General features: G+C 48.5%; 1 protein-coding gene across 2 annotated transcripts in view; it reads right to left on the reverse strand.

Annotated features, from left to right (window-relative positions):
- WDR45B (WD repeat domain 45B) overlaps positions 1-14,204 on the reverse strand; it is a 1,026,954-nt gene that overhangs the window by 367,611 nt on the left and 645,139 nt on the right. For both annotated transcript variants that reach the window (XM_069654530.1, XM_069654532.1), the window contains one exon: positions 3,437-3,627. In XM_069654530.1, the coding sequence (XP_069510631.1) occupies positions 3,437-3,627 (191 nt within the window). The remainder of the gene's footprint in view (positions 1-3,436; positions 3,628-14,204) is intronic.

The raw sequence follows: 14,204 nt of genomic DNA on the forward strand, positions 1-14,204 counted from the left end.
ACTGTACCCGATTTTGCTGCTAAACCACACACCAAGATACTTGTAAATATCAGTGCATTCAATATGTCCGCAGGATACTTCCATTTTCAATTTATACATTTTTTGTGGGAAAACATTGTGTCTTTTTTAGATTAATCGTAACACAATATGCTTTAGCAAAACATCCCAGTTCTTCAACCATGGATTGCATGCCTCTGCACGTGTGATCAACGATAATGAGATTGTCAGCGTACAGGAGGGCGGAGACCATTATATCTTCAAACTTGACCGGGCAGTTAGCCTTGGCTGATAATCGACGTATCAAATCAGCTAAATATAGATCAAACAAGTGAGCCGCCAATAGGCATCCCTGATTTACCCCTTTATTGACCCTAACTGGTTGAGATAATTGACCATTATCAAGACAAATGTGTGTGCCGTCGTTAATATGCAATTTAATCAAAGTATCAAGTAGCCAGCTAGGACAGTTCATTTTAGACAAAATATCCCAAAGTTTTAATCAGTTAACACTGTCGAAGCGGATTTAAAGTCCACAAATGTTATGTAGACAGAAGGGTTATAGCTCAATTTAGCTCTAGTTGTTATCGCATCAAGTAAACAAATATTATAGGTAGTACTAGTCCCTGCTCTAAAGCCAGATTGAAGTGGATGGAAAAGAGAATTAGCTTTAATCCAGCAATGCAGATTTTCTAAAACAATCGCTGCCAACACTTTACTGGTAGAATCCAGTATTGACAGAAGGCGGTAGTTTTCAGGCATTTCTCTAGCACATGCTTAAGCACAGGGATCAGTATAGCAGTATTCCATGATACAGGAATATGTTGTTCTTTACATACTATCATGCATAAAGTAAAAATGAAATGACAATGGAGGGTAGACTATTAGGTCCAGGAGCTCGGGAGTTCTTTAAATGCCCAATTATTTCCAATTTATTTTCGATAGATAATGTTAAGGGCAACTTTGTGTAATTAGTTCTTATAGCAGCATTATCAGAAGATCTTACCAAAGCAAGACCTAAATGAGAAGAAAATATAGCGAGGACGCTGACAGGGTCAGAATAGTCCAGAGCACTGTTATACCCAAAGAGGGTCTCAAGGAATGTAAGGTTTAAGTTGACCCAGTTCTATGTACTCCACAGGGCCTACATGACTGCATAACATTTCACAACTCCCGGGCTTGACGGCGGGGGATGCCCCAGGTGTGGAAAGGAGAGGGCGGACATGATACACATGTTCTGGGTGTGCTCGATAGTTAAAGAGTTCTGGCAGAATATTTAAATGAGATTCAGAGACAGGGGTGTCACTAGATACGCCTGGTCCCCAGAGGCTTGTCTACGTGGGGTATTCCCGTGCCCAAAAAGTGCTAAACCAGCAAACAGGATGTTGGACCTGGCTTGGGTGTTTGCAAAGAGGAGGATTGCTATGGTTTGGAAATCTCACAAAGGTTCACGTATAGAAGGCTGGTGGAGTGACCAACGATACTGGTCTGTGGCCTAGGCAGCAGTGTGATATGACGCCATGCAGACAGAAACGAAGGAGAGTTCAAAGAATGTGACAGCCTGGAATGCCCTGGTACACTCATTGTTTAGCCCGCCAGTTGAAAACCCCCCCTTGAACTCATGGTTTGAGGTAGCAGTATGGGGGAGTGGCGGGATATGGGGGAGATGGATGGATGGAGGAGAGGGGCCTAGGCGGGATCACAGGGAGGGTGAAAGAGGAGCGCCCCTGGAAGGACTGCTGTGGACTACAAGCCATGAGTTATTGGTTCTGGGGTTAACTTAAAGGAAGTTGGTTGTATTGCGGGATTGGGGGTGGTTAATGAAGGTGTGCCGACAATGAATATTGATAACAGTAATGTGATGTTATAAAACAAATGCAAATAAAACATATCAGTCTGGTCCCACCCACCAAGGCAGTCTAGACCCTCCCAAGAGGGCACTTTTCCAAAGAACAAGTTATTTGGCCATGTTCGTGGCTCCTAGACCTAACACTTGCACAATCTTCATAAAGTGACTCTGAGCCTCCTGAAAATATGTCTATTGGGACCTGTGATTCTAAGGGCACTGGACCCCTTCTTTTTTATCTAGGGGACAGCCTTTTAAGGATAATAGCTTATTTCTAAGGTTTAGTTGTGGTGTTGCCAACTCATTTATTCTCAACCTATTAGTTCTCCAAGTATTGATTATTCACTGGGTGCAATTACTTTATTTGCTTGCTGAAAATCGATTCTAACTGTATTTAAATGTGAAGTGTTAGTGCTCCAAGTATAACACACCAAGGTTACTGTGTGTATATTATTAGTGATGCGTTACTTAACTTAGGTTTTTCATTGATAAGAGTTTGTCTAAGGCATAAATAAATAACTGGATTTTTATACTTTCTGCCAAACTTTAATTATTAAGAGTGCTGTGTGTGTGTTTAACTGAAACCTTCCCCACTCTCACACCCTCCTAACCCTTTGCTATTCAGTCACATTACCCAGAAAGAGTGTGGCTAGACCTTAGTGTTTTGTCACTGTTGATCAGAATAGGGTGGCCTGTCCGAATATGTCCACAGGGTTGGTTCTAAAAATTAATCTCACCAATCATCTGCTTTTCTTCACCAGCTCTACTGTTGTGGGTCTTGGGAATAAGCTGTGAAGGTATATTCCATTTGTCTAGGGTTGTAGAGCTCCTGTGCTTAACTTGGCTCAACAAGAGCAGAGTCTTTCCCTGCAAGAGTGTGTAGTTACTTACATTTGCAATCTCCTGTTTGGAGGCTCGGCACGTGCAACACTCTTACCAAAGGGCCTATGGAAAGTCCTCTGGATGTTGATGGGGGGCTGGGATCTTTGGGTCTGCTATCCTTTTCAGTGTCCGCCTCCCCATGTGCAGACTATTTTCCACCATTAGATACCAATGGTCTATTGTTTCCTATGGGCCAACAGAATGAATATTGAGACTTTGGGTGCAATGTTTCTAAAGCCTTCACGTCTTACAAAAGCTGTGTACCATTTGAAGACTCTATGGTCCTGTCAAAACTACCTTGTGTTCCTATATTCTGCAAATTTATTTTATGTGTACTTATCTGTATAGCTTGTGAATGATCCCTACAAAGATCTATTTTGTCGACCTTCCCTTATTGTCTGATATCAAGATTATTTACTTTATCTTTAAATCAGTTCACCCTTCAAGGTTTGCCTAGACTCTTCATGCCATCCTGTTACTTGGAGAGTTACGATCTCATTAACCAAACACTCTAAGCCAAGTAGAGTGATCTAATGGGGCTCTAAAAAGAGAGCCTAATCAGTTATCACTAACATAAGTTGGGTGTTTCTTCTATGCCTGGTGGATTCAAATTCTGATTCATTATGACAAGTAAATGAAATCATCTTTCTTAACCCATTTGCACAGAGACTAGAAAATGCTCATCACATTGATGGAACTATAACACCTTACTTTCTCGGATGCTGTTGCAATTCTTGTTCCTTGTAAGTTTAAGGAAATACAGCTCAAGACCCCTTCATGCGCTGGTATGTCTACGGGAGGTTTCTCTGTATTTGCCAGGTCTATAATCTGCACATGTCCAGTATGAGTGGCAGGGAATGCAAGGAGGGAATTGTTACTGTTCGGACACAAAACACAGAGCCCTAAAAAACAAAACAGAAAAGCATGTCAATCTGTTTCCACAGAACAATCTCTTGAAAGAAACATAACATTGTATTTAAATGACTTCAGCAGTAGACGTGAGTAGCAACTTCCGCAACACTCTATATGGTAGAAGAAATGTGTATTTCCCCATGTGCAACTTTGGTTTGGTATTAAAACAAGAAATACGTACATCTTCACATATAGTAGTCAGGTTAACCCATAAAAAGGTGCCCTACAAGATAAACCATTATAAGGATGCAACCAGATCTTAGGGCAGTGGTGGGACATAGAATTGGGAGAATGTGAGCAAACAGGAGACCTAGGAAGAGTAGATATATAGATATATCAAATTATACACAGTAGTAAACATGGAGAGGGGATGGGAGTTGCGAAAGTTGATGGTATAGTGTAGGGGCCCTTTCATGGATGAAAAGATGGAGCTTGAAGGCCAACGTGAATATATGAATGTTGGTGTTGCTTTTGATTTCAGGTGCTAGGGAGTTCAAGCAGTGCAGGAAGAGAGAAGGGTCAGAAACAGGAAGGTGCACAAGTAGGATGAAGCGATTGATGACGGTGCTAGAATGAAAGGAGCGAGATGGGGAGAAGCACTAGACAGACAGGTTGGGTAGGTGGAGGGTGGGGAGCATTTTAAAACCAGTAATATAAATCTGTAAAGGAACCAGTTGTGCACAAAGAGCCAGCTGGAAGGGAGGATGGGGCGAAGAATTGGGGGTTATATAAAGAGGGTCAGTTGCAAATGAAGAATTTTGCCAAAGGGGCTTGAAAGTAAAGCAAAAGGCAATGGAGGAGATTCGGCAGTCCAGCCAATGGAATCCCAGAGTGGACATGAGCATTTATGTAAAATGGAAGTACAGCAAATGAATTATCTTTTCTGATACTCAACAGGTTTAACCTTACAGTAGTGGCAGAAGAGATGACGAACCTTTGGAGGATCAGATTACTGTCTGAGAACCCCCATAACTGCAAGCCTTGGGAGAACCAATGGATCTGGGGAAAAGGGATACTCAAATTTAGGAAGGCCAAACCACGAGCACATCTTAATTCATGGTTCACCCCACAGTTAAGAATGCTCTGCAAAGTTAAACGCTGTGCTGAAAATCGCTGGAAAAGCCACCCTTCTGATGAGCATAAAGATGGTTTCCTTCTTGCCTCACTCACCTACAAAGATGCTATCATCACTGCAAAAAAAAGAGTCACTTAATAACTGTATTCTGCAAGCTGATTCAAATACAAAGGAACTCTTCAGAATCCTAAAAGAGCTAGAAACTCCAGCCCCCCCCCCCCAGACACCTGCACGAAAGATAGTAAATGGTGTGCTAACATTCAAGCAGCCTTACTGAATAAAATCTCTACGCTACAATCTAAAATGAAAGACAAGCAGGACAGTCTGAAGCTCAACAAGCGCTCACTCACCCCTGCTAGGGCTGTGGCCCTCCCTCTAGACACTAACACCAAACCATTTGCCTTCTCACTGCTCACCGTTACTGAGGTAGAAAGTATCATCCTGAGAATTGAGCCATCCAACTGCCAAGGTGACCCTTGCCCAGCTCCCATCATTAAGGACTCTGCACATGATCTGGCCCCATTCATTACGGCCTTCATCAACTCCTCCTTTAAAACGGGTATTGTCCCGGACAACCTTAAGGACGCTTGGGTGATCCCACTGCTCATAAAACCATCCCTAGACCCAAGCATACCTACTAACTTCCGACCTATCACCACGGTACTGTTTCTGCTTAAGATTTTAGACCACGCAGCATACCTTCAGATCCAAGATTACTTGGAATCTAACAATCTGCTAGGTCTACGACAATCTGGATTTCGTCCCAGACACGGGACGGAAACTGCTTTAATAGACCTAAAAACCCAAATTGAGGTAATGAAGGATAAGGACAAACTAGCAATGCTACTACTCCTCGACCTCTCGGCCGCTTTTGATCTGGTCAACCACCAGATCCTATGCAGGCACCTCCACTCTGCTGCCAACTTCTCGTCCTCTGCTGCGGCCTGGATCAAATCCTTTTTGAGCAATAGATCTATGAGGGTCTTTGCCCCATCTGCAGCCGCGGATCCTTCCCCAATTCACTGCGGCGTACCTCAGGGAACTTGCGTGTCACCTACACTTTATAACATTTTCACGAAACCACTCTTTGATGTGCTTGACTATCTAGGTGTCTCCTACACTAACTATGCGGACGACACCCAGATACTCATTCCCATCTCAGGTGATTATCTAGCTGACACCAAGGCCCTTAACAACGTCTACCTGGTCATCCAAGCTTGGATGGCCCAACACCAGTTATGCCTAAACGACGACAAGACAGAGCTCCTTATCCTGGGCACCTCGCAACGCCTGAGCAAACTAGAGCCGTCCTATCAGTCATTCACCATAGATGGTAATACCATACGAGTCTCGAAAGACACCAAAACGTTAGGCTTTTACCTTGATGCCACCCTACCCTTATCTCGACAAATAAATGCAGTCAGATCTGCCTCTGCATACACATGCAAACTCATTGCAGCTTGCAGACCGTTTCTTACCAGCCCTAACAGTGTCACACTAGCTAGAACTCTCATTATGGCCAAAATTGGTTATTGTAGTGCTCTTTACTTAGGTACTAGCCAAGAGAACCTGAATAAACTTCAAACAACCCAGAACAATGCCATTCGAGCTGCCCTAAACATCCCCCGCAACCACCACATTTCAGAATCCAGAACTAACCTAAAGTGGCTACCTGTCCAGCAGAGAATCTCACTAAAACACTTGCCCTCACACACAAATGCTTGGCTAACAAGGCCCCTAACTACCTCTGTAGTCGGCTGTCTCGCCACTCGACCTCCCGACCTCTAAGAACTGCCCAGACCCACTGTCTATTGATCCCTAGGTTCAAATTTCAAAAGGTGGGGGCACTAGCTTCCCTGTCCTAGCCTCTAAGCTATGGAACTCCCTCCCCGCTACAATCAGAGCTGAAGACTCATTCAACACATTCAAGTCCAAAACCAAATCTTGGCTATTCGACCAGCACTAAAACATGTTCTGCGCCCTTGTCTGACATACTATGGCCCGCTGACCTCCGTTACTACTTTCTGTACACCCTATGGGTATATCCACTGTTAAGCCTTAGCGGCACTGTAATTTATGTAGATAGAAACACTGGTAGTATTCTGTCAATGTAATTTATATGTCTGTATATATGCATTACGGTAACTTTGTACAAATTGCGCCCTGATGCCTCCGGGCCTGATGGTTTTCGCGTTATAAATAAAACAAATACAAATACTCTGTAGGAGGGATAGAGAATTCTTGGCCTGGGCATTCTGGTAGGACTAGGGTCTTCCTGCTATGCCAATCTTCACATCTTCTCTGGAAGCAGCTTCACACTGAATCAATACATTACTTAAGAGCAACAGTAAAGCTTGTTGCTGGACAACACAAAAAGAAACAAAAGAAAATATAGCATCTTGTAGGGACTATAACAATCAGGTAACATGGTTCCCCTGGTTGCTACAATTATTAATGAATTTGTATGGAAGAATGGCTTGATTACTGTGATAAATCTACTGAGATCATCCCTAAAACAATCGGTAGGGGTCTCCTCATGTGGCCAGGGGAAGGCAGCTGCTACCTGATCCCGAGACTGTGGGTGGTATTATGAGGGAGGATCAAATGGGAAGGGACTCCTATCAAGGGGAATTGGTGACTTCTTTAACTCATGATTTCACTATTCTCCCTGAAGCATTAATGGCATATTGTAAAGTAGAGCAATCCAATGTAACTGCCAAGCATACAACATCTCCTAACTCCAATTATATTCATTTCAACAATCATAGATTCATATACTCATTTCAACAATAGAAATGAGTAGTCCTAAAAGACTTCATCCATTATGGACTTCAAGATCCAGAATGCCTGTGGTACTGGGATGAAGAAGAATCAGGAGTCAATGGGGATCAAAAGTGCCACCGAAGAGAATGTGCTGTCTAGTTGTTTGAAGGCAAGGCACCTGAGCAGGACATTTAAATCTGAAAGGGGACCACAACTGTGTGGAGGTGGAAGAGGAAGGAAAGGAGCAGCAGAGACAGAAACAGTTTGCGAAGATACCGAAGTGTCTGAAGTTTTAGGTGAAACTAACCCTCTCCCAAGCTGTGGCTTGGGGTCGGATCGTGTGAAAAGCAGCAGGTGTGTAGAGAGGCGAGCAAGCGAACGTGGCAGTGTCTGCAAGGGAGACAGGAGATCGGGAGAGCCGTGGTCACTGAAAGTGGAGCAGCATAGGCTCCTAAAGAGAGAGGCCCAGACGGCTAGAGAACCGAAGAGGTCCTGAGACGCCGAAGAGAAGAACAGCTGTGCCATGCAGTACCCGAGGACGCTGAAGCTGCCAACAGTAACCAGTGAGCATCAGAAGAGATATAGGACACTGGGGTGCTTTGTAGCATTTTCCGCTCCTGCAATCAAGCCACAGGGAGCCTGAGAACAAAGTGAAAGCAGGAGGGGGAGGCAAAGAGAGTTAAGTGAAAGCCCATTTAAACCCCTTGAGTGGCAAAATATAAAAGGGTCAATTCCCCATTTCTGAGATGTAAACTCTGGGAAACCTATTGCCAACAGCCAACAAATCATAAATAACAAGTAAGAAGGAAAATAAGGAACAATTCTCAATTTTTAAGACACCAGTTTGGGGAAATCCTTAACCCGTAAACCATACTGCCACTAAGAAGAGATCAAATTTAGCAGTAGGAGTATTCCTCCTGGCAGGAGAGTGAACCAGGAAAGCGGCGACTTGTAGTTAGTCCTGGCAGGCGGGTACACCAGGAAATTATAAGTTACTCACCGTAGTGACTAACGCACTCTTAGTCCATAGTCCCCTTTCCTCCATACTGTATGGACGCCCCTTCCAAGGGACGGAAGACGGAACCTTTTTCACCAGAAAAAAACTGCTTCCCCTTTAAATTTAGAGGCGCGCGGCGGTGCGGCCCATGGAGCATGCGCTGCCCTGACTCCACCCTCCGGCGCCACACCTCAGTCCCCATTGACACGTCGACAATAGAATTAAAATTGTCTAATGACACCAGTATTATTACGGGGCAGGTTGGTGGGACGTATGGAGGAAAGGGGACTATGGACTAAGAGTATGTCAGTCACTACGGTGAGTAACTTTAATTATAATTACTCTTATGTCCCGTCCCCTTTCTTCCAGACTGTATGGGCGATTAGAACTGATTGGGTGGAGAGGAGACTATCCTTAAGCAAATAGGTTCGTGAGAAGCGCCTGTCCGAAAGCCGCATCAGATCTAGAGCCCGCATCCAAACAATAATGCTTGCAGAAAGCCGAGGGAGAGGCCCAAGTGGCCGCCCTGCTTATGACTTGCCAAGGGATATGGCGCTGGAATACGATGGCCGTTGCCTTGGCCCTGACTGCGTGGGCATGCATGTTGGCCGGGAGTGGCTTGTGCTGGTCCTCATACGCTTCTTTGATGGCAAAGACCATCCAGTGGTATACGGAAGCCTTAGAGGCCTGATAGCCTGGTCTTGAGCCCACAAAAGTGACAAACAGGGCGTCCGATTTGCGTAAGCCCTTGGTCCTGTCCAAGTAGAATTTCAGGGCACGCCCGACATCCAGCCAGTGCAGCACTCTCTGTGCTTCGCCCTTGGATCGGGGAAAAACAAAGCACTATTTCCTTGTTCAAGTGGAAAGCAGACAGAACCTTGGGCAGAAATGCCAGGTGTTCCGCAGGACTATCTTGTCCAAGTGAAAGGTGGTATATGGCTCAGAGGCGACCAGCGCCTGGATTTCGCTGACTCTATGAGCTGAGTTAAGGCCGACTAGTAAGGCCGTCTTGATGGTAACCAGCCTGATGTCCACAGACGCCATTGGCTCGAACGGTTTGTGTGCCCAAGACTATGTTGAGGTCCCACACCAGGTGCAGTCTCTTGACAGGCGGGTTTAGCCTTGCGAGTCCCGTCAGATGTTTCTTGACGATAGAGTTGGAGGAGGAGAAAATGCCCTCCTCCGAGTTCCTGTAAGCCCCAATGGCTGCGAGGTATGTGCGGCAGGTGTCCACCTGCACGCCTCAATGAGCAAGGTGCGCCGAAAAGGAGAGCACGTCATCCAAGGTGCACGCCAGGGTGTCTATAACCTTGGAGTCTGCCCAGTGGCAGAATCTGGTCCATTTGCTTTTGTACTGGGCACTGGTAGCCTTGCTCCTGGCACCCTGTATGATCTCCAGATTGGCCTGTGAGAGGCTAAGGTGGCGCAGCGTTATCTGCTCAGGTACCACGCTGTGAGGGCTAGTTTTCCTGGTGCAGGATGGATGACTCCACCCCCCCTGCTGAGCCAGATTATGTGCTGGGCCTGTCGGGAGGTGAATCGGGGGCACTTCCGAGAGACTGAGCAGGTCCGAAAACCATGGCCTGGCCGGCCACCATGGAGCTATTACAATGATTAGGAGTTGGCGAGACGCCTTGATTTTGCAAATTACCCTGTGAATCAGGGGAGTGGGTGGAAAGGCGTAGGCTTTCATGCCAGTCCACTTGAGGTGAAATGCGTCGCCCAGAGAGCCGGGGCCCCGACCTTGCCAGGATGCAAACTGGGGGCACTTCTTGTTGTGCCAGGCGGCAAAGAGATCAACCTTGGGGTGACCCCACCTGTTGAAAATCTCCTGAATAACGAGGTTGTTTAGTTGCCACTCGTAATTGTCCGCTCCCAGTCTGCTGATCCTGTCCGCTTCCAGGTTGGATTCCCCCGGGAGGTGGACTGTTGAGGTAAATGTCGTTTTCTAGGGCCCACTCCCACATGCTGATCGCCAGTCTGCACAGAGGAGGGGATCTGGTGCCTCCCTGCTTGTTGACGTAGTACATGCTGGTCGAGTTGTCCGTCTGGATGAGGACAACCTTGCCCCTGAGAAGTGGTAGGAATGCCCTGAGCGCCAGCCAGATGGTGTTCAGCTCTAGCCAATTGATGTGGTATTCCTGCTCCTGTTGAGTCCAGGTGCCGTGGACCGAGAGATCATCCAGACTGGCTTCCCAGCCCTCGAGTGAGGAATCCGTGGTAATGGTGGCCTGCGGAAAGAGCGGCTGGAAGGGCTTGCCCCACCGCAGGTTGCAGTCTCTGGACCACCAAGTCAGGTCCGGGTGAAGAGATGGAGGAACGTTGATCATCTCGGATTGAGAGCCCTGTTCCTGGTTCCATGAGGGCACGAAGTGCAGCTGAATCCTCGTCATCCTTAGTCTTGTGTGCGGAACGGCTAATAAGACCGCTGCCAGAAGGCCCAGGAGATTTAGGTACCACCATGCCAAGGTCACTTCTCTGCTGAGGAAGTGGGTGGTGGTCCTCTTGATGGCCGAGATTTTGTCCTCCGACGGAAATACTTTCTCGGAGCACGTGTCCCAGATGAGAGCCAAGAATGTCAGCATCTGCGTCGGCTGCAGCTGTGACTTCTTGAGATTGAATGAGAAGCCCAGATCATGCAATGTGTTCGTAAGGGCATGGCAAGAGTGGTGAACCGCTTCCGGAGATGTAGCCCTGACGAGCCAATAATCGAGGCATGGGTAGATGTGGAGGGCCTGCGCTCTGAGGAGGGCCGCCACTGCAGAGTCTGGGTAAAGACCCTGGGGGCCGAGTTGAGGCCAAAAGGAAGGACCTTGTATTGAAAATAGTAGCCCAGGATCCTGAACCGTAGGAAAGAACGATGGGGCTGCCAAATCGGGACGTGTAGGTATGCATCCTTCAGATCCAGGGAGCACATGCAGTCTCCCCTGTCCAATGTCTCCGCTATAAAAGCTGGCGAAACCATCTTGAATTTTTTCAGGGATAAGGAGAGGTTGAGGGTGGAAAGGTCCAACACAACTCTCAGGCCTGCCTGATTCTTCTTCTGAATGGTGAAAATCCTGGAGTAAAAGCCAAAGCCTCGCTGGGAGGCTGGGACTTCCTCCACTGCCTGGCTCTCTACGAGCGACCGGATCTCCGCCAAAAGAGTTGCTGTCCCAACCTGTGGGAGAGGAGGGAAGGAGGGAGGAGAGGCTGGGATAGGAAGGCGGTACCCTGGGGATACTATGGAGAGGATCCAGGGGTCCGCGAAATTCTGGTGCCAGAAATGTGCATGGAGAGCAAGCCTGCCCCCCACCAGAGACATGTGGACCAAATGTCATGCCTTCTTTCCCTCAGAGGCTGTCGCTGAGGAGGGGGACTGGAAAAAGCCCTTATTCCCCCTCCCACCCCCCTTGTGTTGCTTGCGCCGGTTCTGAGACGGCGAGCAGTCCGGCTGCCTGGATCTGTGCTCGTGGAAGCCACAGAACCCTCTGTATGTATGACCTCTTTATGAGCACTGCTCAGATTGAGTGTATGATTTGGGCGTGGTCTTTGTAAGGATGGACAAAGACTTCGCTGTTTGTGAGCTGTTTTTCTTTTTGTCCAGCTCTTCGTCCGTAGTGGAAGAGGTACCTCCCCTTAAATGGAAGATCTAGTATGCATTCCTGGACATCCGGGTTGAATTTTGTTGCCCGGAGCCAGGCTGCCCTTCTCATGTCCGTGGCAATACAGATGGCACGGCCTGAGGCGTCAATATGGGCCACTGTGGAATCTATGAGGTCATGCGCGACCAGCTTGGCCTCAGATAGCCCTGCCTTAAAGTGTGATTGGCTCTGGGTGGAGAGTTCCGGGAGGAAGTCTGCAATTTCCCGCCATAATCTTTGGTTGGCAGCTGCCAGCATGGCATTAGCGTTGGCCTGACGTAGATGTAAAGAGGCGTTGGAATAGAGTTTCTTGCCATACGCCTCCAAGATCTCCTCCTTGCCTAGCAGCGCCGCCGAGTAAGAGGCTGAGGACGACTGGTGTTTGGAATATAGTGATGCTGCAGCGATCACTGAGGAGTGTGGCTGAGGATGGGCCGAGAGCAAGAGTGTATCCCCCCCCCCCCCCCCTCCACCTGCCTGTACTTGGCGTCCAGGGAGACTACATCAGTCTGCATAGGAATCCCCGATTTGGCAGAGGGGCATTGTGTGAGGACTTCAGCCAGAACCCCCTCTGCCGGCTTCTCGTCCTCGGGTTGGGGAAGACCCAGGTACTCCGCCAGCCCAGTAAGACGTTCATGGAAGTCACTGGCTGAGGATGGCATGTCCAGATCCTCCTCCTCGTCCGTATCCTGCGGATATGGTGGATTTTGTGGAAGAGGAGGAGTAGATGGTGCCAGAGGCTGGGGTACAGGGACCGCAGCCAGAGGCTGAGGAGGTGGCGGAGGTTGCAGAGCTGGCTCTGGAGCCAGAGGAGGCGGCTGCACCGGGGCCTGGGGACCCGATGGAGTTGTCTGTGGTGCGGCAGTATGGCGGGAATGACTTCCCTGATGGCATCTCTGAGGATAACGACCATCCGCGGTGACTTCATGAGGCCGAGGAACCTCTCGAAGAAAACCTCCTCACCGACTGAAGCGGTGGCAGGGGGTGCGGACAGGGTAGCGGGGGGCTGCTGAGGCCGCTGCATACCCTGTCCATATGAGCGCAAAGGAAAACTGTCCTGTGCGTAAGAAGGGTAGGCTGTAGGCCACGTACCTGGTTGAAGCCAGTCCCACTTTGACACTGGTTCTTCGCCGAATTCCTTGAATGGCGTCGGACAGGTGCCTCTTTCTGGCGTGGTGACCATTTTGTTGGGCTGCCTGCTGGGCTCGGCCTCCTCCAGGACTCATGTGTGTGGATCACAAGGCCTACTCTGCACCTCGGGCCTAGAACCGGTAGGTGTGACACCCTCAACCCGGGGGTCAGTAGAGCTGCGTTTATGCACCCCCTCGGACGCATTGCTGGTAATAGGGTGTAGCCCCTCGGCCATGGTGCCAGTACAAGGGCGGAGCCCCTCGGGTGAAGACCCGGTAAAAGAACCTTCTTGTCCTTCAACACTGTCACCGGGAGGATCCGAGGATCCCTTAGCCCGTAGGCCAGTAGCCGCAATAGCCTCGGTGCATTGGTATAAGGACCTGACCGGTCCCTCCATCGCGGGAGAGTCCCTGGGAAGGAGTCTCCCTTGCGAGGTGCGATGGAGAATATCGGCCCTACCTTGGGCCTGGTTCAATGCTTCCCGAAGGTCTTAAGATCCTCTGGAGGCAACTTCTGGAAGAGCTCCCTCCACCTGGCTAGTCTGTTCTTCAGCACTTTCGAGCACAGCGAGTCGCACGGTGAACAAGATTGCCAACCGTAGTCTGGGCCAAGGCAACATAGGCAGAGGGTGTGGGGGTCTGAAGTTGGAAAGCGCCTGTTGCAGGATGGACACCTGCTGAACCCTGTAAAAGTCAACATGCGCCAGGGAGGAGTGTGACGCCTGAGGACCGAGTACCTGAATGATAAAAAGACAAAAAAGAAGACAAAGAAGTATCCGCACATGGAATTACATGGCCGAAGCCAAACCCAGGAGCGCTGGAGAATTCGGCCCATTCCCCTCGATGCGGAAAAGGGGACTGAGGTGTGGCGCTGGAGGGCGGAGTCAGGGCAGCCCATGCTCCCTGGGCTGCACCCCCGCGCGCCTCTAAATTTAAAGGGGAAGAAGGTTTTTCTGGTGACAAGGGATCCGTCTCCCGT

This window comes from Ambystoma mexicanum, chromosome 3q (genome assembly GCF_040938575.1).
Source record: "Ambystoma mexicanum isolate Mex_15411 chromosome 3q, UKY_AmexF1_1, whole genome shotgun sequence".
Classification (NCBI taxonomy): Eukaryota; Metazoa; Chordata; class Amphibia; order Caudata; family Ambystomatidae; genus Ambystoma; species Ambystoma mexicanum.